We start from the raw sequence: 25,948 nt of genomic DNA, 5'->3' as shown, positions 1-25,948 counted from the left end.
TGAGTTTACTTAATTTTATTATGATGTTTAAATTTTTAATTTGATATTTTTATTTATCAATTGTATTATTATTATTATTATTATTATTTATTGTTGTATCACGATTTTACTATCTTTTAGTTACATTTTATTTACTGCTTATTAATATGCTTATATTCTTGTTTCAGGTGTCATTTTTACTGTTGTAACTGTATTTATGTATTTCTGATTTGCTTGATGTTTATACAAATTAATATGATTATCAAACTCCATTGAACTGATAAGCATTAAAAATTAAATGTTTTTCTTACTGGTTCTACTTTGCTTTTTTTCAACCCCTGATTTCCCATAGGCTTAACTACATTGTAAATGAGGGTTAATCTCACTCCAACTTAAAATAAAGGCTGATTAATTATCATTTTTTATTTTTATTCATTTATTTTTTGTATTTGTGTTTGTGTGTGTGTTTTATAGAATGTGTCAAATAATTTTATTAGAACAGCTGAGAGAGGCTCAATTCCTTTCACAAAATGAGCATGATATTGCATTTCATTTTCAACCAGTGAGAACCTAAAATGGAACCAGCAATGAGTGATTCAGATCATGTGAACAACCGAAATATTACTAAACATATAAAGAAACAATGATCAAGAGGCCTCTTATAAAAGGCAACATGAGAATATATAATATATGCATAAAATTGGGTTGTATAATACTTATTTTTTAATATAAACTTTAATGTTCCTCCACTCTTTTTTTGTATCACTTCCTTAAGAGTACTCCTTGTCTTAGGCAACATTTTAAGCTGTCTTCACTTACTATCGGTTGTTGGTCATAAGAATCCTTAAAATATAATTATGCCTGTAGATTATGCCAGTAAGTATAATTTAATCGCTGAACCACATAAGGTCAAAGTTTTCAGATGTGAAATAGTACATGCGTTTTATATATATGTTGTTCATCAATATTGCTCATAAAAGCTACATCACTGAAAATTATTAAAAGCTTATGGCATTATTCTTTTGCAATAGTTAAAAAAATTAAATAATAATAACAGGACCTTGCATCAGCACTTTGTAATTTTATAATTACGAATTATTATTATTAATTACAGACCTGTTGCAAGGTATAATTTATTTTCCCACTTTTATCCTGTTCTTCAATGGTCAGGACCCCCAGAGGACCACCACAGAGCAGATATAGTTTGGGTGGTGGATCATTCTAAGTGCAGCAGTGACACTGAATTGTTGATGTTTTAATGTGTTCTGTCCTGTACCTGTGGATCAGCAGTGATTCTGGGGTTTTTAAAACTGTGCCCACTTACTGATCACTCTAAATGACACTACTTATTGGTCCACCTTGTTGATGCAAGTGAGACAGTACCTCAGCTGTTATTTGTATTAGTCATGAACTTGTCCTAAATCAGTGGTCAGTAATGCTGCCTAAAGGAACATGTTGGTTGGCTATTTTGGTTGGTGGGCAATCCAGAAGTGACACTGAGTGGTTAAAAACTCCAGCAGCAGTGGTGTGTCTGATCCACTCTTAACAGTGTGATACACAATTCCACTCCATTAGTGTAATTCTAGAGCTGAGATACCTATTTGTAGTGGTCCTGATCATCAAGGAACAGGGTGAAAAAGAGGTCATTAACAAGTTCACAGAGCAAAGGATGTTTATAAAGTCAGTGTACGTATTTAAAACATTGAGTTATCCAAGTATGGGTAAATTAACATTGGCTGTAGTTTCTGAAAAGGAACGTTATTCTGCATGTTCAGTGCTGATATTAGTCCTACCTCTATTAGTCAGTCTGTACCCGTTTGTAATATGTTCTGCAGATATTTATCAGGGCATAAAGCAAGGCGTTAATGTTCTTTTTTAAAAAAGCGAAATGAAAGGTGAGCACGGGATTAGAAAAGAGAGATAGCAAGAAAGAGAGAGAGAGAAGTACTGTAATTAGGGAGAGGGATGCAAGCACATAAACACACAATAAGCACATGACTGTCTTTTCTGTAGTACTTTTATTTATTATTTATTGCTGAATAATAACCAGGCAGTAAGCTGTCTGACAGCAGGCACTCGGGGACCCAACACGACTGGAGACGCGCTGCTCGTGGGCTCCCAAACAAATCTGCTAGCTTACGATGTACATGACAATGCTGATATATTCTACAGAGAGGTGAGTGTAGATGTTTGTAATTGTTAAATAAACCAAATATTTATGACATCTTCCAAGCTTTGAACCTGGCATATATAGCAGACTTATAAACTAAATGCATCCTTTTTATTTTGTATATTATATATATATTATATAAGATATTTCATGAAAAAAACAATTTCTACAGGTCACAGATGGAGCCAATGCCATTGTTCTGGGAAATTTGGGAAAATTGCACACCCCACTTTTCAGTTTTTAATTTGTTAAAAAACTTTGACACATCCAATAAATTTCATTCCACTTCACGATTGTGTCCCACTTGTTGTTGATTCTTCCCAAAAAATGTAAAATTTATATCTTTATGTTTGAAGCCTGAAATGTGGCAAAAGGTTGAAAAGGTCAAGTGGGCCAAATACTTTCGCAAGGCACTGTATCATTTCCTGTCATTGTCTAGATTGATGCTCGCAGTGACCGTACTGGAGAGGTGATCTTCAAGGATAACTTCTCCTCCTCCGTGGCTGGTGTGGTGGAAGGAGACTACAGAATGGATGGACAGATCCAGCTTATTTGCACTTCAGTAGAAGGGGAAGGTAAAGTGTTATGACCACTAGAGTATTTCATAATATTTCAGTATTTTGTAATGGCTTGATGAAAAGAAACATCGGTACTAAATGAGGGTTTGTACACACAAAAAACAAGTAATAATGTATTATCATTTTATTAATAAGAATTGTATTAAGTAACTTGTTAAATCAATATACATTTATTTATTAATCTGTTAGATGGCACTGTTTTCAAATGGTGCTCGAAAGATATTTCATTGAGATATTAAAGTTACATTCACTTACCATTAATTCTATTGGAAAAATGCTGCTGCCTACTTCACAAATGTAAGTAGATATATTTTATATCTACTAATTATATTTATATATGAATGTGTGAGTGTATGCGAGTTGCCCTGTGAAGGACTGGCGCCCCTCCAGAGTGTATTCCTGCCTTGCTTCCAATGATTTCATGTAGGCTCTGGATCCACCGCAACCCTGAACTGGATAAGCGGTGTGTGTTCTGACCCTAATCACCAGTGTATGGGTGATATTTGTTAAAAGCGCTTTACACTCAAAATCTCAGGCAAGCGAATACTAAGAATTCAGGTTTTCCAATATTACTAAACTCTCTGTTATTCTATATCAATCCTCATCCCTCACCTGAATAACTGCGTCATTCACTGGTTCCAGTGGCTCAAAAGTTGTGGCTGCACACAAACTCTCCAGGTGCTGTGAGATATGAAATATGTCCAAACCCCTGGAGCCCAGAAGAATAGAGCTGGAGGGAGAAGATAACATCAGTAAATTAATACCTTATTACAACCAAGTTAGTGTTATTCAAGGTAAAATCACACAAGGAGGAAAAGATACTTGAATCTGTAAAGCGTTTTCAAGTCCCGGAAAGGAAAAATGGGAATAGCAAGCTCTCCCAGGAAAAAATAGATAGGAAAGAATAACAATACATGGGTCCACAAATAGGGTAGCACAATGGCGCAGCAGGTAGTGTCGCAGTCACACAGCTCCAGGGACCTGGAGGTTGTGGGTTCGATTCCTGCGCCGGGTGACTGTCTGTGAGGAGTTGGTGTGTTCTCCCTGTGTCCGCATGGGTTTTCTCCGTGTGCTCCGGTTTCCTCCCACAGTCCAAAAACACACGTTGGTAGGTGGATTGGCGACTCAAAAGTGACCGTAGGTGTGAACGTGTGAGTGTGTGTGTTGCCCTGTGAAGGACTGGTGTCCCCTCCAGGGTGTATACCCAATGATTCTAGGTAGGCTCTGGACCCACCGTGACCCTGATTTGGATAAGTGGTTACAGATAATGGATGGATGGGTCCACAAATAAATCTATGATCAATGATATGGTCAATGAACCCTAAAGTGGTTCTGCTGACTCATGGTGGCCTAATTCCACCTTAACATATTATATTTATATATATATTTTATTCTTTATCACTTGTCTGGGCATAAAAGAGCAAGTCACTCAAAGTCATAAGCACGCTGTGAAGGTGGACACAAATGAGAACTCATGCTTTGACATCAGCCGTGTCCTGAGAGGTGCGTGTAAGGGTGCGAGAGCGGAGTCTCTCTCCGGCCTGCTGAAGCTCCTGAAGGTTTCTTTCAACATGAGGCAGTTCTGACACAGCCTCTGTCTCTGCTGCCAGCTGCTCTTTTTGCTGCAAGAGCTCCCCGAAGCCCTCTGCATCCATCTACAGCACCTGATAAAAACTTATGTCATCATTGATTTGTATGTTAAGAAAGTGTGCCTCCAAATTTTAAAATGTACGACCCAAATGCTCTTGGATCCTTCAGCTGTAAACTTTATGCCGTCAATAATCAAAATTATGTATAGGTATTCCCCAAATTCTGCCAAAAATGTCTGGGATTTAGTTTTTGCAGTCTGCAGTCTTCCCCCTGTCCCCGAAAGACATAAGGGCTGAAGTGTTCAAGGGGTCAGAGCTAACACCTTTCCTGAAACTGTCCCTACATCATGCATAGCAGAGTGCAGTTTAGGGTTAAGTCCAATAGACTCTCAAAGTATGTGTTTAAAATTGTTAAGGTAATGTATCATAAATTATTCTTTATGTCTGGAAATGTTGCTGAGACTCTTGAACCTCTGCTCTAATGTTACATTTTACAAAATCTAAAGTCTGTCCCTATTACAACACAACTACACCTCTGAGTAGTCCTGATTTTTGTTGTTTATTTACTGTATTGTGAAGACAGGTGATGGAAAAAAATCTCCGCAGACACGATTAAAGGTGTAAATACATCTATATTTACAGAAACAGTGTCCTACGGGTTCTTAAGGATCCCGCGAGATTCGGTGCGCTGTTCTCTCTCCCCGACTCTTGACTAGCACTTCAATATATATGATTCTTTACCTTTCCAAATATAGGAATATGAATTTGGTTTACATTTGCACATTGAAGGGACTGAGAGAGAAAAAAGAATTATAGTCTCCTATCCTTACTGACAGCTTATCCTCAACATTTCCCTCTTTGGAGCACAGACACAGAACAAACGTATAAACTCACAGAAAGGTGAACATCTCTTAATGCTGCACTTAAGACCATAGAGTTCATCTGCACAGCTTTTTATATAATTTAAACCCAGAAAACGAGATTAATTAATAACGAGCCTGTGAATCACATCACATGGGGCAGAGTCTTATCAGACGACTATTTAAGTATACTTAAAATATGCCGTTTCTTTATCAAGTATATTTACCTCTGGTTGATCAAAGGTAAAGGTGCTTCTTCTTAGAAAATGTATCCTTGTTGGTTCAGTCAAGATGAGCTGTCTGGTGTAAACGAGTTGCTTTAATGTTTTTTCAACCCAATGATTCTGTTAGGTGCGGTAAGGACAGAAAATATCCGCTCTGGTTATACACTGTCAGGAACCGATAAGCTAAATTATTTATATTGATTGTTCTTATGTGTTATAGTTTATATGTTATTTAGGGCCACACACTGAATGGAAAGGTATAATATCTGTACACAAAAACATTTGTTATTTGTCTTTTTAATATTTATGTCTGTTATTGCATTAAATGTTCAGCACCACGTCTCCTCCTCCTCCTCCTCGGCAGTAAGTTTGTTAGATGGCGAGTTACTCAGTTATTTAGGCAAATATATTTTCATTATATAGTACATTAAATGGTTCGAGTTAGTTAACCAGATAAGTCGATAATTAACGAGTTTGTTAGTTCATAATTTCGTCGGTACTTTATTTAATATTTATCAACTAATGTACTCGCTAGCTTTGGGGTTTTAACGTTATGGACACCTGACTACAGCTGGTGAACGGTGTCTGAGAAAAACGCAGAGCTGAACCGGCGGCTCCTGTCTCCACACACCGCGCACGAGCAGCCGCCGCTAACGAAGAGCACATGATTCACTTCACAGATAAAACACACACTGCCACTGAGCTCACAACCAGTTCTATCTCGGTAATAATCACCGAACGTTTTCGCTTACCTCTTTAATATCCCTGGTCCAAAATCTCACTATTTATTCTTGTGTGTGTTCCTAACAGTGTTTCAGTCACAGTTCCCGCGGCGCTGGTCTCTGCTCTCAATTTCCCTACTCAATTTGACGCCCTACTCCCTACTTAGTGCACTACGTGTATCTTATAAAAATAGACCCAAAAGAACCACACAATCTTCTAAGATCAGACATTTACTCTATTCTCTAAATGTAAACAATGCCGTCTTGGACATAACGTAAATTTTTTGTGTATAATCCAAATTCACCTAGCTCACAGTGCGCACTATTTAGGGAGTAGAGAGCTATTTGAGTTAGAGCCTTTCTCTGACTCTCTTTCACTCCCCGTTTGTTCACCGGCAGCGCTGATTGGTTCAGAATTCTACACAACGCGCACTCAATAACTTTATTGAAAAACATAACAGTTCACTACACGTGCTATTTCTGACCCACTATTTCAGATGTGGTATGTAGTTTTGTTTTCATATTTTTCTTTGAGTCTTCGATTAGCTAGGTAACGCGAGCCAAAAATAAATAAAATAGGAGTACACCTAAATTCTCGGCTCAGTGTATAGCCAATTCAAGTCCTGGGAGGTTTTACACAAGGTAAGATGTCTCCGTTTAGACATAAATTAACCATCAGGCTGGACGTCTGAAGCCTTAAATGAATGCAACAGGAGAAGAGACATTCCTCTTGGTAGGTGCTTAGATTTTGCCTTGTGTTACCTGGCAAGCCACGCTCTGTGGAATACCCCTGGATCTAGTTTAGCACCACAAGTCATAAAATGGGCAAACTCACAAACTCAAACTTAAGTGTTTGAGACATTGAGCCCACTATAAAAACACTTAGGCTTGGAAATACATAAACAGCCCTGTATATGCATAAAAATTCTCAGTTAAGCCTGTTTTTTTATTTCAGTCCTGGTGGGCCTTAGCATTTTTTGTTTTAGTTCCCCTCGCTCCATTATACCAAATGCTGAAGGTGTCTGGGAACACCACACTATGCAACGGTGCACTAACACATTCAAATATTGTCATTTGTAGCTTAGACATCAAGTTAACCTTAGACTATGAGCGCAATTTCTTTTTTTAAATAAACTAGAAAAAAAACTTCTGGACACAAATTACAGCATGGATTAGATATTTATTGGTATTTCCATTAAAATGGCAAACATCAGTATAAACAAAACGCTTCATTAGCAGTACAAAATACGTTTACATCTTGATTGGCAGCAAGTGTTGCCTTCACTGACAGCAGTTGGCATCACAGCAATCACCTTTGCACACACATCCAGAAGCACATTTGCTGCAGTCAGAGGGACAGCAACTGCAGCAACCTGTGATGAGAGAATGGAGATGAAGTTAGTTGTGAAAGAGATTAAGACATGTCTTAAACTACACCCAACTATAACTCGTTTACAGACATGACCAAGAAATACGCATCAAGTTGGAGGATAAGTAGATGTTTAATTTAAAAAACGAAACAAAGTTACCTAGATACTCAAAAAATAAAAAAGTAATAAACTTACTTTTCTTGCAGCAGGATTTACACTGGCAGTTTGTACATTTGCAGCTTGTACCACAGTTGCAGGTTCCAGCTAAATTAGAGACAGAGCTCATTAGCGTTAATTACCGTCAGAACGTTCTCGTAGTCAACCAAACCGAAATCAACTAACACTCTCAAAAGTAACAGCATACACTTAAAATCTCATTCAGGATTTAGTGAACTTACTCTTGGCGCATTCACAGGGATCCATTTTTCTCAAACGTTGGTCTCGGTTGTAGAAATATCTCTGAAGTATCTTTCTTCACGAGCTGAATAACTTCTGGTGAATGAATGGGCGAATTTATAGGGCGCTGAAACCGCTCAGAACGAGTGCAAAACCCCCGCCCCGCCTCTTTCCCCTCCTCTCCTCGCCTGCACACGGTTTACCTCATTGACGGAAAAATACGACACCAAGACTGGGTGCAAATCGGACAATGATTAAGACTCCCCGGTCTTGAACGAATGGGATATAATAAAGTTTTTGTGTCTATAATGAGCTGAAGGAAGGTTATGGGATTCAACACTAAAGACCATTTCAAAGCATTTTTTTATAATGACCCTATTGTTTTCTGGTAACCTCACTAAAAAGTTTATAACATTTTATGTTTCATTACTTCTGTATTTAGTTTCCTTGATGTATGTCTGATCTGATAGTTTTTACTGTATAGCATTTTATAACTGAGAGTTGTGGATGTTGTGCATTCCCACGCTAATAATTGTTCTGTTGTGTGTTATATTATCGGAAGATGTGTAAGTTGGGCTTGTTTGTAATTCAGTGTTGTGTTGTGGCGGTGGTCACACGCTGCACACGGCACTTCCTTCACTTTGCTCGCGCCCTCGGGAGCAGAGCGGAGTGACGCATGCGCTCTGAGGCCGTGTGCACCAGGCACCGTGTGCGCGCGAGAGCTGAGAGTAAACAAACCACAACAATAGTTTTGCACTCGTCGAATAACGGAGACGTAATGTACATTCACTCAGAGACGAGAGCAAAGAGTCTCTGCACTGAAAACCATTCGCTTCTCAGAGAAATTAAATGACTTAGGCTTTTCCCTCTAAGTTCCCATTGTCTCAAGCCAAAAATATTAAACATCCTTTAAATGAAGCCAGAATTAGTCGCTTTGTTCAGCCGCGGTATCGGATCAGCCTAGCATTTGGTTCCATGAAATAACTTACTATGGCCCTTTCCAAAAAAAAAAAAGATACATTTTTGTTACAGGTGCAGAGAGACGCTGACACAGGACAATCATTAGTTATTGATGTGTTTAGAAATTCTGATAGAAAAATATAGTCAGCAGTAAAAGAATCACGCGAAACACGGGAAGTGTCCCCTCTTTGAAACAAGGACAATAAGTCTGCACAAGTTATATACGGACTAATTTTCTTTTTAATATTTTAATCTGGAATCAGCCTGAAACGGCTTTAGTTGAGTTTACTTAATTTTATTATGATGTTTAAATTTTTAATTTGAAATTTTTATTTATCAATTGTATTATTATTATTATTATTATTATTATTATTATTATTATTATTATTATTATTATTTATTGTTGTATCACGATTTTACTATCTTTTAGTTACATTTTATTTACTGCTTATTAATATGCTTATATTCTTGTTTCAGGTGTCATTTTTACTGTTGTAACTGTATTTATGTATTTCTGATTTGCTTGATGTTTATACAAATTAATATGATTATCAAACTCCATTGAACTGATAAGCATTAAAAATTAAATGTTTGTAAATGTTTTTCTTACTTGTTCTACTTTGCTTTTTTTCAACCCCTGATTTCCCATAGGCTTAACTACATTGTAAATGAGGGTTAATCACACTCCAATTTAAAATAAAGGCTGATTGATTATTTATTTATTTATTTATTTATTGTAGTTGTGTGTGTGTGTGTGTGTTTTATAGAATGTGTCAAATAATTATATTAGAACAGCTGAGTGAGGCTCAATACCTTTCACAAAATGAGCATGATATTGCATTTCATTTTCAACCAGTGAGAACCTAAAATGGAACCAGCAATGAATGATTCAGATCATGTGAACTACTGAAATATTACTAAACATATAAAGAAACAATGATCAAGAGGCTTCTTATATAAGAAGCAACATGAGAATATATAATATATGCATAAAATTGGGTTGTATAATACTTATTTTTTAATATAATTTTTCTCCTACTTTGATGTTCCTCCACTCTTTTTTTGTATCTCTTCCTTAAGAGTACTCCTTGTCTTAGGCAACATTTTAAGCTGTCTTCACTTACTATCGGTTGTTTGTCATAAGAATCCTTAAAAACATAGTAACATAATTATGCCTGTATACCTTTAAAAAAGGTTAGTATAACCCAGTATAGTGCAGTATATTGGATTTTTAAATCTAAGTATAATTTAATCACTGAACAATAAAAGGTCTAAGTTTTCTGATGTGAAATAGCACATGTGTTTTATATATATATATATATATATATATATATATATATATATATATATATATATATATATATATATATATATGATGTTCATGAATATTGCTTATAAAAGCTACATCACTGAAAATTATTAAAAGATGCAAAGCTTATGGCATTATGTTTTGCAATAGTTAAAAAAATAATAATAACAGAACCACTTGCATCAGCACTTTGTAATTTTATAATTACAGACTTTAGTCCACCTGTTGCACTGTATACTTTATTTTCCCACTTTTATCCTGTTCTTCAATGGTCAGGACCCCCAGAGGACCACCACAGAGCAGATATAGTTTGGGTGGTGGATCATTCTAAGTGCAGCAGTGACACTGAATTGTTGATGTTTTAATGTGTTCTGTCCTGTACCTGTGGATCAGCAGTGATTCTGGGGTTTTTAAAACTGTGCCCACTTACTGATCACTCTAAATGACACTACTTATTGGTCCACCTTGTTGATGCAAGTGAGACAGTACCTCAGCTGTTATTTGTATTAGTCATGAACTTGTCCTAAATCAGTGGTCAGTAATGCTGCCTAAAGGAACATGTTGGTTGGCTATTTTGGTTGGTGGGCAATCCAGAAGTGACACTGAGTGGTTAAAAACTCCAGCAGCAGTGGTGTGTCTGATCCACTCTTAACAGTGTGATACACAATTCCACTCCATTAGTGTAATTCTAGAGCTGAGATACCTATTTGTAGTGGTCCTGATCATCAAGGAACAGGGTGAAAAAGAGGTCATTAACAAGTATACAGAGCAAAGGATGGACTACCGTATTTAAATCTAGAACTGCAAAGTGCAACTTTAAGATTACTTAAGCGGATATAGTGGATAAAATATTTTAAAATAAGAGGTAACTAATATTTTGGCAAAGTACTGCATAAAACAAGACTTTATTTAGTACTTATTTAGTATTTAGGTAACTTTAATCCATTCGTGTGGTGGGTGCTGCTTCGTTCACAGACGGTGAGATACACGCACGCGCAGTAAAGCTTACCTTTGACGTCAGAACTAGGGATCCTAGTTAGCTACCTAGTAGCCTACGTACTGCTAGATAGGCAGTAAGGCATTAAAGAAGCCTGCCCAGCAGCAAACAAAGCATTCGGGTAAGGTTTTGTTGCTGTAATATATAGAGAGAGGATACAAAGACGAATAAAGTCAGTGTACGTATTTAAAACATTGAGTTATCTAAGTATGGGTAAATTAACATTGGCTGTAGTTTCTGAAAAGGAACGTTATTCTGCATGTTCAGTGCTGATATTAGTCCTACCTCTATTAGTCAGTCTGTACCCGTTTGTAATATGTTCTGCAGATATTTATCAGGGCATAAAGCAAGGCGTTAACGTTGTGTTTCATTTTTTAAAAAGCGAATAGAAAGACGAGCGCGGGGATTAGATTTGTGTTAGCACGTTAGCAAAAAGCCCCCACAAGCTGACTTGTGTTGCTAGGTAACGAGAGAGAGAGAGAGAGAGAGATTGAGAGAGAGAGCGCATTGTAAGCTTTTTATTCTATTAGGGAGAGGGATGCAAGCACATAAACACACAATAAGCACATGACTCTCTGTTCTATAGTACTTTTATTTTTATGAGACATTCACACATGCTGTCACTAAATCACTGAACTGGATCAGACAACATTTTCTCTTCTTTTTTCAGACTGCACTGGTGTGCTTTCCCATTCAACCGTGCCACCATGTTGGTCCCAATCTTCACCCTCAAGCTTAACCATAAGATTAACCCACGTATGGTCACTGTAGGAAAGTTTGATGGGATTCATCCATGCCTGACTGCAGCTACACAAGCAGGCAAGGTAAAAAAAAGAGTGATGGCTATATATATATATATATATATATATATATATATTCATTTACCACATTGCTTTAGAGATATTCCAAATATTGTCCATCTGCTGCCATCCATGTGTATTAAAATTGACCCTGGTTAAGAATACCTCATTTTGTCCATGTCATTTCAAAAGTGTTGTAATGTGTCAGTTATATACGGTCACCAGACATAACACAGCAGTGTTCAATTATTCTCTAATACAAGGTTAAGCATACAGTTGCTTTAATGACCAGTCATGTACATTAACAATAACACCATTGTAGTCAATAGTGGGTTAAAATTTATAGGACCCCAAAAGACTGGTTTAATCTTTACTTAACAGAATTGATGCTATTAATTGAACACAGGAGCAAAGAACACATAAGAATGCATGCAACATTTTTGCATACATATTGTTAGTCCCATTTCTTAGAAATGCATTAAACATCAGTCCGTTTTTAATCTTTGAAACTTTACAGGTGTTCATTCATAACCCTCACACTCGAGGACAGAGGCAAACAGCTCACCGGCTGAGTCAGAGTACCCAAGACTCTGACATATCCTTGCTTAATATTAACCAGGCAGTAAGCTGTCTGACAGCAGGCACTCTGGGACCCAACACTACTGGAGACACGCTGCTGGTGGGCTCCCAAACAAATCTGCTAGCTTACGATGTACATGACAATGCTGACATATTCTACAGAGAGGTGAGTGTAATTGTTAAATAAATCAAATTTTCCAATTTTCCATCTTCCAATTTTTGAACCTGGCATATATAGTAGATTTATAAACTAAATGTATCCTTTTTAGTTTGTTTCATATATTATATAAGATAATTCATGAAAATGAAATTGCTACAGGTCACAGACGGAGCCAATGCCATTGTTCTGGGAAATTTGGGAGATATCCAGTCCCCTCTCGCCATAATTGGGGGAAACTGTGCTCTACAAGGCTTTGACTATGAGGGAAACGACCAGTTCTGGACAGTAAGACAGTCTATAGTGTCATTTTCCCAAGGATATTTTAGGAGATAACAGTGGTGAAATATTTGATTGTATTTTAAGGTGACTGGAGATAATGTGCGATCACTTGTGCTGTGTGATTTCACTGGTGATGGGAAGAATGAGGTAAGAAACCTACTTTTATTGTCTTTGACCTGTCACACAATGTAGACCATGTTGCGATACTGTTGTTTATTTTTTAAATTTTTTATTTACTTTTGTTATTTTGATGTTTTGACACTGTAAGCCTTGGCCTCTAATACTAGACTTCTGAAAAATATTCTCTAATATTGAAACATTAATCAGCAGGAACATTATGTTTTGTCTCAAATAATTTATGAAAACCTTTTTCAATGTAGCTTCTTGTGGGATCAGAAGACTTTGATATCAGGGTATTTAGAGAGGATGAGCTGGTGTCCGAGATGTCAGAGAATGAGGTAACCATGTAGGAGCTGACATGCATTAATTTTGTTTCATTTTGGTTTAACAGAACAGTGGGAAATTTCTAACCCCAAGCTTGTTGATTGATTTCTGTTCCTCTCAGACAGTGACATCGCTCTGTCACATGCATGGCAGCAGATTTGGTTATGCTTTAGCCAATGGAACAGTGGGAGTATATGACCGTACTGCCCGATACTGGAGAATCAAGGTACTTTATTGTTTAGTGGAAGCTTAGTATTCATTGCACATTTTGTAATTATGGAAAGGATAATTTAATAATAAACGTGTTGCAAGTTAATAAAGATTGATGATTCAGGTTTGTCTTTGTTCTCTCATTGTCACAGTCTAAAAATCATGCGATGAGTATTCATGCCTTTGACCTGAATGCTGATGGAGTGGTGGAGCTCATAACTGGCTGGTCCAATGGGAAGGTGAGTCCTGTTTGAACATCCACATCTGATTCATTTGCTTTTAATCACTCTTTGCAGTCTCTGTGATATCATTTCCTGTCATTGTCTAGATTGATGCTCGCAGTGACCGTACTGGAGAGGTGATCTTCAAGGATAACTTCTCCTCCTCCGTGGCTGGTGTGGTGCAAGGAGACTACAGAATGGATGGACAGATCCAGCTTATTTGCACCTCAGTAGAAGGGGAAGGTAAAGTGTTATGACCACTAGAGTATTTCATAATATTTCAGTATTTTGTAATGGCTTGATGAAAAGAAACATTGGTACTAAATGAGGGTTTGTACACACAAAAAACAAGTAATAATGTATTATCATTTTATTAATAAGAATTGTATTAAGTAACTTGTTAAATCAATATACATTTCTTTATTAATCTGTTAGATGGCACTGTTTTCATATGGTGCTAGAATGATATTTCATTGAGAGATATTAAAGTTACATTCACTTACCATTAATTCTATTGGAAAAATGCTGCTGCCTACTTCACAAATGTAAGTAGATATATTTTATATCTACTATTTATATTTATATATTTTATAAATATATAAATGGACAGCACGGTGGCGCAGCAGGTAGTGTCGCAGTGTCTGAAGGTGTGAGTGAATGTCTGAATGTATGGTGCCCCCTCCAGGGCGTATTCCCACCTTGCGTCCAATGATTCCAGGTAGGCTCTGGATCCTCCGCGACCCTGAACTGGATAACCGGTTACAGATAATGAATGAATGAATGAATGAATGAATGAATAAATATATGAATTATGATAATGATTTATGAAAGTTGGATTGAATTACGAGGAACTTCATGTAAACTTTACAACATAAAGCAGAATCTGTTTTTGAAATGACTTTTATTTCATGGTGTGATGTCTCATAGTGCGTGGCTATTTGCCAGCCAGTAAGGAGATGAAGGGGAACCTGATGGACGCGAGTGTGGAACAAGACCTCATTAGGGAGCTGAGTCAGCGCAAACAAAACTTGCTACTCGAGCTACGCAATTATGAAGAAAATTCCAAGGTCCACATTTATGCATTTGCATATATAACATTGTTATGTCAAAATTGCGTAACTCCATTCCATTAACACATTTTCCAAATGGCAACAGTCCTTCACATTGGGGAAATATTTGACAAATGAATCAATAGGAATGGTTCACAATTTTAAGTAATATTGTCACAATAACAGTAACTTTGTGTTCTATTTTCTAGACTTAACCTTTTGTAGACACATTATTTTATTATGACAGCAGTGGTACGCAGAAATACAAAAGCATGCTGTTGATCTGTTGGTGCAGATTTTAACTGGTGATGATTGTTGTAGGCTGTCCCTGGTGCCTCTGACGGGGAAACACTAATGGGTGTAATCCCAGCCAACACTCAGCTCCAGACTGCCCTCTCTGTGCGAGCACCAACTGAGAGCCAGAGAGCCCACATAGAGCTCAGCATATCAACACCAAATGGTAACATATTCCTAACACATACCATGAGACAACCTTACAACTGCATCACTTACTAAATAGTACTGTGCCACTCAGATAACCAAAGATTTTTCTGTACACAGAAATTATTCATTATTAGTCCAGGCTTTAAATAGAGTTCTCAAAAAAGCAAAATACACAAGCATACAAGCCTGATATTCTTACATGTCTTTTTGTCTTCTGTCTACTCTGTCCTAATATAGAGACCATAATTCGAGCTGTGCTCATATTCGCTGAAGGGATATTTGAAGGGGAAAGTCATGTGGTGCACCTCAGTGCTCAGAACCTGTCTGGCTGCATCTGTGTTCCCATAATTCCTCCTAAAGACATTCCTGTAGATCTACACATCAAGGCCTTTGTGGGTGGGAGGACCAGGTATTCTGCTGATATATATATACACACACTAATATAAACAGACTCTCCAGTTTATTTGCATGCTGTAAACCAGTCTGAAGTGTTTACAAAGCCACAATGTCTGTAAATGAGTGGAAAAAAACGGTATGCTAGCCTATTTTCCCTCTCTCTCTCTCTGCTCATGGCAGAGGCATTTGGAGTATTATTTCAGACAAAGGAAAGAACTCCAAATATAGAAAAGCACAAACTGAAATGAGTATATTACTTATGACTGCTCAACAGGTGGGTAATATAGACTTTTTTCTCTTTCGGATAAGTTGGAAATGTCTCAAAATTCAGGAGATGGCTAAGTGCATTATCGAAAGTGCAACAAAACTAACTGATAATTCAAACTGAATAAAACCTTACACTTAAACTTCATCCACAAAACATTTGATTTGAACTAAAATTACACTCTTGGATTTCTTTACAGTAGTTGTTATAAGAACCAGGAGTCAAAATGTCTGTGATGCAATTACATATTAAAAATAAAAACTGCATAATCTAAAATGAGCAGTGTGCGAACATGTGTCTTGCTTGTTTACGGTTCTAATAAACTCCCTGCATGTATCTCACAAACATGAATGTTGTTTAAAAAGTCCTAAACAACTTTGCTTCATCTTAATGATTAAAGGAAAATGAAATGACAAGGCAAGATAGAACTACCAGATTTTAGACAGTTTTCTCTTTCCTTCTCCTTTCAGTACACAGTTCCATGTGTTTGAGATAACTCGTCAGCTACCTCGTTTCTCCATGTATGACCTTCATGTTGACCCGTCAGCCCTGCGACCCACAGGAAGAGTCACGTTCAGTATTAATGATAGACCACAAAGGGTGAGGCACATTCATAAAAACAGGCTTTCTCTGCATATGGAAAATTCCTTATAATGGGTACTTAAATCCTTCTGAAATGTTAACTCAGTTAAGTGGTGTATAGCACTGTATTTTCCAGAGTGACCCTTTCACCCAGCTTGTGTACAGCAGATATGTTCCTCTTGGCTCCACTGTGATTTTTCTAGACAATTTCCTACTCTGTTTCCTACTTCACAAATGAGCCCACTTTGACATTACCAAGACTTTGTACTAGAAGGCTAGCAAGATATAGTACAGGTAATGTCTGCTACACACAATTCAGACATTTATGTTCGCCCATACAGTAGTGTCCGGAAAAGTTGTCAGTTACTGTGCATGTCTGAAAGAGGTTTTAGATTCAGTAGTTCTCCCTTTAAGTCACTGACTAAGCTGCACTTACACTGTTTGTGACATGATTTTAATATGCAGGTAGTCATGTGGCTGAACCAGAACTTTCTGCTACCAGAAGGCATCAACAGTCCGGATGTGACGTTCACTTCACTGCGTGGAGGAGGACTCCTGACCATCAGTATGAGCTCCAGTGGAGAGGTAACAATAAGAAATCTTTGTAAAATGTGCCATTATTATTCCCTTATGATTTTACAAGTGCTAATGTGAAGGCTTATATTACAATGAGCACAAAAATAAAGAACTTAAATAGTAACTTCTTCAAACTGACCTATACTCCCTTCTTAGATAACATTGAATACAGATGACATTGACCTGGCAGGTGATCTCATCCAGTCATTGGCTTCATTTCTCGCCATTGAGGATTTACAGGCAGAAGCTGATTTCCCCACCTACTTTGAAGAGCTTCGAGTCACACTTACTGAGGTTAGTAGTAGTATATTGTGATATGTCCATATTGGAATTCAGATAAATATATCTATGAGAAACTTTAGAGTATTTAATTTCCACAATTTTGCAAGAGCCAGGTATAATCCTTGGCAGCATCACCCATTTTGGGAGAGTAGAGCTATTGTAAATTTGCTTGGCATTTTCTTCAGAAAGCTTCCAAGACAATGTCAAATTTGCTTTACTGCGCAAATCCTAAAGGTGTGGTACAATCACATATTTTAAAAATTCCTAGTCAATAGAGAAAGGGCATACATAAATAATAAATAAATATTGGTGTTTTAATAATATTTTAAAATGTATTGTTATATTGCAAGTGGTCTCTTCCACAAATAGGTGAAATGAAAAATTAGCTTGAGGTTAACTATCTATCACTCTCAATACTGGATTATACCATCTTAGAACCTTAATTAATATGACTATTATATATTTGCTGTTGTACCAATGTAAACAATGTGAAGACAGGATGAGCAAGTGTCATGTATTCATGTTAATATGAACTATTTGGATATTAGGTGGATGAGTTCCACTCTGTGCATCAGAAATTAACAGCAGCAATGGCAGATCACTCCAACCACATCAGAAACATGCTGGTGCAGGCGGAGGATGCCAGGCTCATGGGAGACTTGTGAGTGTCTGCTCTCTACTGATCACTTCTCCACCCACATAGTAATATAATTATGTTCTCTCTTATTTCTCATCTTCTTTCTCCCACATAAATCTTTTTTCACATACTTGTTTCACAGGAAGACCATGAAGAAACGTTACATTGAGCTGTATGACCTCAACCGAGACCTGATCAATGAATACAAAATCCGTTCCAACAATCACAATGCTCTTCTGGCCTGCCTAAAGTCTGTCAATCAGGCCATCCAGCGGGCAGGCAGGCTGAGAGGTAGGTAGCAAGGTGGAGACGTTCTTGCTGGAGCTTATGTCTAACTTGTGTGTGACTGCATGCTGGAAAATTATGTGTGCTTTCATTTGCACTGAGAGAATCCAAATATAACCAGCTATTCTCTCTTTCTCACACTCTCTCTCATTCTCTCCTCTCTCTCTCTCTCTCTCTGTCTCTTTCACTCACAGTGGGGAAACCAAAGAACCAGGTCATCACTGCCTGTAGAGATGCTATTAAGAACAACAACATAAATGCACTCTTTAAGATAATGAGAGCAGGGCCTGCTTCCTCTTGAAGAAGCCCTCTAGTGGCCTCCTGCACTTTCTACAGGACAAATCAGGCAAAGTCCCCTTGAAGGGTGACTGAAAATAAAAACACTATGTGGAGAAAGAAAGTCCAGTAAGCTGATCTTACTGGGTAATGGAAAAGCCTGAAAGGAGGGAATATTTACCTCAGGCCTTATTACAGCAGCATTAATATGTAAAGGAGTAACTGGATGCTCTAGAATGATGAGCTGATGAGGCTGTCATTCTGTGTTCAGGGAACAATGGAATGTTTACTATATGTCCAAATCTATTTTTAAACACCTACTCTTCCAAAGATTCTTTCAAAATCAGCAAAAAGTTTAATCTTGGCAAGTGAGAACATCATTAAATAGGTAAATATAGCAAATATTTCTTATTGTTTTACATGTGTATATAAACGATTTTACTATTTCATTGCAGCCAAGTTAAAACACATATAAATGTGAAGTACTTTATATAGTCTCGTCATATCATTAAGCATATTTCACTTGCCAAGATGATGTTTTATCCACAACGTATTTCTCCTCTGGTTTGGAGCCTTTAAACTTCTAAGAAGGCTTCAAATTAGATGTCATCAGATTAGTTTGAGGCATTTATCTCATCAGCCACAAGTTAGTGATTGTTGCACCTGAAAATAGCTGAATTAATTTATTAAAAGGGGTGTTTGGATACTTTGGACATATACTTAGTATGAATATATTTATATTTATAGGAACTTAATGTTGACTTTGTATAAAAGGCTAGTGAATTTGATTAAATTATAAGAATAAAGTTTGGAGTTGGGTCAGATAATTCTCTGTAGACTGCAGAAATCCTGTTGTACTGCTGAACAATTATTGTATAACATCCATCCATTATCTGTAACCGCTGATCCAATTTAGGGTCGCGGGGGTTCCAGAGCCTACCTGGAATCATTGGGCGCAAGGCGGGAATACACCCTGGAGGGGACGCCAGTCCTTCACAGGGCAACACAGACACACACACATTCACTCACACACTCACACCTACGGACACTTTCGAGTTGCCAATCCACCTGCAGCGTGTGTTTTTGGACTGTGGGAGGAAACCGGAGCACCCGGAGGAAACCCACGCGGACACGGGGAGAACACTATTGTATAACAATGAAAATTATTTATGGAACCCTGTTTCCAGCATATGAAAAATATATAGCAATTTAGTAAATAAAAACATTTTTAATAATAATGACTTTCATCTGGCATCATCTCATTATTATCTGCTTTCTCTATATAATGTTGTATATGCACCAGACAAAATATTAAAATTAGTTCCTTTACCCTCATTCTTCATTTCATCAGCTCCACTAACTACATAGGCACACTTCTGCACTTAGACTAGTCTGTCTTGTATCTCTGCATGTTGTGATAGACGACATTCACACCGTTCTCCCATGGTCAGTGTCCACAGGGCCACCACAGACCAGGTGTTACTTTGGTGTGAATTGCTTGAATTTTTAAACACCTCTATCACTGTTGGACTGAGATTCTTTAATCAACTAGAACTATCCAGCGACAGCGTCCCTTGGTCAGCATCCCCTAAACACTGATTGAGGACAAGAGGATGATCAATACAAGCTGTGCAGCAACAGATGGCCTATTCTCTGACCTTACATCTACAAGGAGGACCCCCAAGGTAGGTGTCTAATAGAGTGGAAAATGGGTGGGCAATATGTTTAAAAATTTCAGGAGCACTGCTGTGTCTAATCCACGTGTACCAGCACAAAACATGCTTATATGCCGCCACCACGTCACTGTCACTGCAGCACTGAGAATTATCCATCACCCAAATCATACCTGCTCCCTGGTGGTCTCGTGAGAATCCTGATTATTGAAGAGCAGGGTTAAAGGGGGCGTGCAGAGCCAGAGATGAACTAAGGAGTACACCATGATGAGTGGAGCGGATAAAATGGCCAGTGACTATTAAAAACAATGGCTGCTTGGTGTATGCACAGTGTTGGTTTGTGTTCTGAAGTGGTTAAAATTCTGATTCTGATTCAGATGACAGCTCTAAAGTATTTGGACTCTTTCCTCCAGGCTGTGTCTCACACTGAGGTTGCTGTGTTGGCATCTGGGTCACGTGACCCCCGTAGCCTCATAAAGGCGTTCCTCCGTTTCTAAACACCCCCCGATTTTGCTTTCGCTCGTGTTTCTGAGAGAGAGCCGCACAGGGTCTAAACTTGCAGAATTGGGGAGGTGTTCTTCCTGGACGAGAACACGAATCTTCTCGGATGTTCAGGGTTAAACGCGAAAAGCAGATGGACGGACCTGGCAGCGCTGCTCCGGGGGGATTCCTGTTGTGGGTGAGTGTTGAAGATGCTGAGGGCTACTTGGTCTCTGTGCTGTTAAAGAACACCTCCGCGGTATTAAAAGTAGGGCACTAAAATAGCACGTAGAAACAGGGCATCGTTGGAGGAACCCAGGTTCTCTGAACTTAGAGGATACATTTTTTAGTGCATTTTTTTCTTCAAACGACACTTAAGCGCCTCTGACTGAAGACTCGAACAGGAAATTTAACATCTGGAGCTTCTGCCTAGAGGAAACTACTGCAGTCCTCTACGGCTTACTCACAAACTCATAAAAGTGCTTTGGAGAACAAATGTGCAGTGTTAGCAATTAAACTAGCATTTAAAACATTTCAAAGTGGTGTTCTTTATGTGACAGCCCCCCCCCCAAAAAAAATTGCACTTAGATAGGACTAATTTGCTAAACTGGAATTAGATCTACAGATTTACACTCAAACTGGATTTTATACTCCACAAACTCCTCTACATTGTTCTGCTGAGTTTAGAGCCAGTGAACATCATTAACACAACTGGTTCTCTTATTAGGATGAGAGGTACATTTGTTTTTATTGGATTAGCCTAATGCTTTATTGGACCAAGCATTTTTTAACCCTGAATCACACACACACACACACACACACACACACACATATATATATATATATCTCAAATTGCAAACTCTAAAAAAAGACTACCTGGTCAGTTTTTATTTATTATTTTTTTGTGGGCTGCCCCAGTGAGAAAACATGGGGTTCAACAAAGTGTATTATTAGAAACTGCATGTAGAAGCTTTACACAATAACAGCTGAGGTAACCTCACAGATCAAACACAACCAGAGAATTAAGTATTAAGAGAACTCAGCAAAAATGAGAGGTGAGAAAGGAGAGAGCCAGATTGTTACCAACAAAACAGTATCTGGGATGGCACTGGGGTGCATGAGATATCTGCAGATATGTGAAGGTATCATTGATGTAGAGACTTATATTGGTTTTTAGCAGAAACATGCTGCCTTCATTTTCCCAGGAACTCCATTTCAGCAGGTCAATGCCAGACCTCATTTTGCAAAAGGTACAAGGATGTGGCTTTGCAGATATACACTATGTGCATGGGCTTGGCTGACCTGGCTGCAGTCCAGATCGGCCTCCTATTGAAAATATATGGCACATCATGAAGAGGAGAATCAGACAGTGACCACAGATTGTTGAATAGCTCCAGTCTTGTATACAGCAAGAATGTGCAAAAGTCTACTTGCAAAACTGCAACAATTAGTATCTTCTTTTCCCAAACAATAAGTTTAATAAAAATAGAAGTTGATGGCTCTGTCCAAGCTTTTTTTCTCTCTCTTCTGTTAATTACAGATCTTAGTTTTATTCTAATTCTAATTAAAGACTTTAATTGTATTGCATTTTTGGAAACTGAGATTGTATAATCTATAGTTCACGCAGTTCAAATGCAGTATACAATGGCATATTGTTGTCTGATTTTTTTGTACCTTATACAAAGCTGTTTGTTTTTCTAGGTGCTGTCCTTCGGAGAATCCAAACAATAGCCATAGTTCTGCTTTTGGGAGGAATGGTCAGAGCTGAGCATTGTGTTTCAAAACTGTTATCACTTACAGCATTGGGAAGACAGTGCTCCCAGCTGGAAGCAATCGAGTTCACACTCATAGAAAGCATAAACATTACTCCAAATGGAGCCTGTCTGGATAGGAATCACTAGTAAGGAGGAAATTCTGACATTATGAGAAGATTACAACATCCATGTTTACTGAGCTTTGTATATGAGAGCCTTGTCTGACAGAATGAGGAGACTTCACCTAAAAGGAGATGTGCTCTGCACTCTAATCCTGCTGGTTATTTTCTGCATATTGCTTTATGCTTACCAGTCTTTAATGTCCATCCAGGAGACAGTGAGCATCCAGCATAGCTCTACCAGCTCCAGAGCCCTCTTAGGAGCCCCCTCGAAGGGAAGGTTGCTTCCCTCTAAACTGCCTAATTTGCCCCAGTGCAATCCAGAACCTAAAGTGCAGGCACAAGCTAAATCTAAACCTCAGAGTAAAGCTAAAAATCTGAAGAATCAGGGGAAGTCAAAACAAAAGAATAGGAAAGCCATCACACCAAAACCCAGTGTTTTGTCCACTCGCCCCCCATTTGACTTTGAGGATTACCTGCACAAGAAGGACCAGCGGGAGTTTCGCATGCGAATCGATCAACCCGAGAAGTGTTCAGGGCCTAAAGGTGCGCCCTACCTGTTGATTGCCATAAAATCAATAGCTGCAGACTTTGAGAAGCGGCAGGTAGTGCGGCGAACCTGGGGGAGAGAGGGTGTGGTTAACAACGGCATGAACATCATGACGGTTTTTCTTCTTGGAGTGCCTCAAAATGTGTCTGCTCTTCCTCTATGGGACAAGCTCTTGGAGTATGAGAGCAACACATTCAGGGACATTTTGCTCTGGGACTTTGAAGACACGTTCTTTAACCTAACCCTCAAAGAAACTCATTTCCTTCAGTGGGTCAACACAAGCTGTTCTAAAGTGAAGTTCATTTTCAAAGGTGATGCCGATGTGTACGTTAACATTGAGAACATTTTGGAGATGTTGGATGGTAAGCTGATTGACGAAGACCTTTTTGTTGGAGATATCATTCTGCACGCCAAACCAATTCGTAGGCGCAACAGTAAATATTTTGTGCCAGAATTTATCTATGGCCAAGGGGTTTACCCATCATATGCAGGCGGTGGAGGCTTTGTGATGTCTGGACACACTGCTCTGAGGCTGCACTTGGCCTGCGAGGAAGTGGAGCTCTTCCCTATAGATGACGTTTTCCTGGGAATGTGTCTGCTCAGGATTGGCCTTAAGCCCACCCGCCATGAGGGCTTCCGGACCTTTGGTATCGTGCGGCCATCTGCAGCCCCCAACCTGCAGGTATTCGATCCTTGTTTCTATAGAGAACTGATGGTAGTGCACAGTTTAACTGTGCCACAGATCTGGCTCATGTGGAATCTCCTACATGACTCCAGTGTACGCTGTCATTCCAACCAGAACCCAACTGCTCCACCCTTTAAGTGGAGAAATAAGGTTTCTACAGCGGCTAAAACAGAGTCAGACGAAGATCCTGGAAATCATGACTATGGAATGAAAGTATTTAAAAATCACTGAAAGGTTCAGGATTTATCAGCTGGTACTGTGAAATTTAGTAAAGTTTAAAGACTAGAACTGGCATTGCCTGTGCAGGAGATTAGAATGGAGAATGCTCTGTTAGATTTGCACACATTAAAACCTGAGGCGTTGGACAGCCTTGAAAGAACTGCTGTTTCTGAGTGACTGACAAAAATGTGCTTTCTTCTGACTTTCAAATGGAAATGATGCCAAAGCAACATTCTTGGCTACATGGACTATGCTATAGTGTATGAAAACAAACCTCAGAAGCCAAGACATTAAGAATTGTATCTTGTGAAGAAAGTTAGACCCATAGAAATTGAGCCTGCTCCACTTTATCAAAGATCACTGGCCGCATATGTGTACTAATGAAACTGAAGATTCTCAAAAGTGAAATATAACCACTCATCAACACTGTTATTTAGACATCTTTATGGGCTTTCAGACTTTATGTTTACATTTATTGAGCCTTTTCAAAGAAGAACCATGTATGTGAATTGTTTTATAAAATCCTCTCAAAGCCTAAAATGAGATGGTTTGGGCCATCTTTGTAAAATAAAATTCACTAAGAAATGTTCTCTTTTTTTAACTTTGTTTATCTCCACTGTTAGGACAGGACAACAAAGCAGTGCTACTGAACAGAGGAAATGGCTTTTCATTAAAAGGGCTCAGCTACCCTATCTGCTGTTTTATATATTGAGCAATCTAAACATGGCACAAAAAGTAAGTAAATATGTGTTTGGTACATTATTTCTTTGTTGTAACAATGCTTCTTGGAAATCAATCTTATACTGTTGGAAAGTCTGTTAATTTCCCTTTTAAATAGTGCCTAATTTGTAAGGAACATGTATTTGTGGGATGAGCAGTAGAGCTGAATGTGTGGGATGCGCCCATGAAAAATGTGCCAAATCCTCTCTGCCAGTGCCAAACAGATTATTCTGCCATTGACTCGTTTTGTGTTTGATGGACTGGGTGATTGAAGTTTGAAGAAACAAGACATATTGGCAATTTAACAATTTATTCATTTAACAAACAGGATCCTGAGTAGCGTGTGGAAAAACCATACACAGCCACAACAGCCTGGCACCTCCTCTTCATGCTGGTCACACACTGCTGTGGGGTGGCATCCCATTCTTCAACCAGCATTTGTCAAAAGTCCGCCAACGTGATTGTGTTGGTCACTCTGACACCAACAGCACGCCCAAGCTGATCCCACAAATGTTCATTGGGGTTGAGGTCAGGAGTTGGCAGACCGTTCCATCCTCTCCACTCCCAAATTCTGGAGGTAGTCTCTGATAAACCCCCGGTCTGTGGGGCGAGCATTGTCATCTTTGAGGATAGAGTTCGGTCCCAGACTGTGGAGATATGGGATTGCCACTGGTTACAGAATTTCATCTGTATATCTCTCTGCATTGAGCTGGCCTCCGATGATGACAAGCCTTGTTTTTCCAGTGAGGGAGATGCCACCCCACACCATCACACAAAATAAGCTGTTTGGCATTGGCAAAGAGGATTTGGCAAATTTTTCATGGGCGCAACCCACATACTCAGCTCTACTGCTCATCCCACAAATGCATGTTCCTTACAAATGTGGCACCATTTAAAAGGGAAATTAACAGGCTTTACAACGTTATAAGATTTATTATATACAACAAAGGAATACTCTACAAAACACAAATATTCTTATTTTTGTACTAAGTTTATTTTTTTTAACTTTGGAAACTCTGCTGTAATTCAGTTCTGTTGATGTTGGAAGGTGAAAACTATATTAATACCTAAACTGTCCCAAGGGAACATGTATGAAATAATGTAAGGCT

At 38.4% G+C, this 25,948-nt stretch overlaps 3 protein-coding genes and 1 long non-coding RNA gene across 8 annotated transcripts; 2 read left to right on the top strand and 2 right to left on the bottom strand.

Annotated features, from left to right (window-relative positions):
* Nucleotides 1-1,984: 1,984 nt before the first annotated feature.
* LOC136710122 (uncharacterized) lies at nt 1,985-6,244 on the bottom strand. 2 transcript variants are annotated; one of them, XR_010804576.1, is made up of 3 exons: nt 6,153-6,244; nt 3,340-3,457; nt 1,985-2,706 (listed from the first exon to the last, which is right to left on the bottom strand). It is a non-coding gene; the product is annotated as an uncharacterized lncRNA (long non-coding RNA). The 2 variants fall into 2 exon arrangements; XR_010804577.1 differs by having other exon boundaries at nt 1,985-2,671.
* Nucleotides 6,245-7,288: 1,044 nt separating this feature from the next.
* Nucleotides 7,289-7,989, bottom strand: LOC136709471 (metallothionein). The gene is made up of 3 exons (XM_066684731.1): nt 7,891-7,989; nt 7,688-7,756; nt 7,289-7,495 (listed from the first exon to the last, which is right to left on the bottom strand). Exons 1-3 carry the CDS (start codon nt 7,913-7,915, stop codon nt 7,404-7,406), a joined length of 186 nt encoding a protein of 61 aa, XP_066540828.1. The 5' UTR covers nt 7,916-7,989; the 3' UTR covers nt 7,289-7,403.
* A 3,169-nt stretch (nt 7,990-11,158) lies between these two features.
* bbs2 (Bardet-Biedl syndrome 2) lies at nt 11,159-19,809 on the top strand. Of its 4 annotated transcripts, none has more exons than XM_066685016.1 (19): nt 11,159-11,275; nt 11,825-11,978; nt 12,472-12,699; nt 12,853-12,978; nt 13,057-13,119; nt 13,353-13,430; nt 13,538-13,642; nt 13,779-13,865; nt 13,955-14,090; nt 14,775-14,914; nt 15,218-15,356; nt 15,578-15,749; nt 16,472-16,601; nt 16,787-16,877; nt 17,053-17,168; nt 17,316-17,453; nt 17,990-18,102; nt 18,221-18,369; nt 18,558-19,809. In XM_066685016.1, exons 2-19 carry the CDS (start codon nt 11,862-11,864, stop codon nt 18,662-18,664), a joined length of 2,235 nt encoding a protein of 744 aa, XP_066541113.1. In that variant the 5' UTR covers nt 11,159-11,275; nt 11,825-11,861; the 3' UTR covers nt 18,665-19,809. The 4 variants fall into 4 exon arrangements, 3 of the variants coding, with proteins under 3 accessions (XP_066541113.1, XP_066541115.1, XP_066541114.1); XM_066685017.1 differs by having other exon boundaries at nt 11,225-11,332; XM_066685018.1 differs by lacking the exon at nt 16,787-16,877 and having other exon boundaries at nt 17,049-17,168.
* Nucleotides 19,810-20,860: 1,051 nt separating this feature from the next.
* On the top strand, nt 20,861-24,545 carry b3gnt9 (UDP-GlcNAc:betaGal beta-1,3-N-acetylglucosaminyltransferase 9). The gene is made up of 2 exons (XM_066685560.1): nt 20,861-20,991; nt 22,494-24,545. Exon 2 carries the CDS (start codon nt 22,755-22,757, stop codon nt 24,129-24,131), a length of 1,377 nt encoding a protein of 458 aa, XP_066541657.1. The 5' UTR covers nt 20,861-20,991; nt 22,494-22,754; the 3' UTR covers nt 24,132-24,545.
* Nucleotides 24,546-25,948: the final 1,403 nt, after the last annotated feature.

Source organism: Hoplias malabaricus, chromosome 11 (genome assembly GCF_029633855.1).
Source record: "Hoplias malabaricus isolate fHopMal1 chromosome 11, fHopMal1.hap1, whole genome shotgun sequence".
In the NCBI taxonomy this organism is placed as follows: domain Eukaryota; kingdom Metazoa; phylum Chordata; class Actinopteri; order Characiformes; family Erythrinidae; genus Hoplias; species Hoplias malabaricus.
Note: the sequence above shows the minus strand (reverse complement) of the source record. Positions and strands in the feature narration are given on the sequence as shown.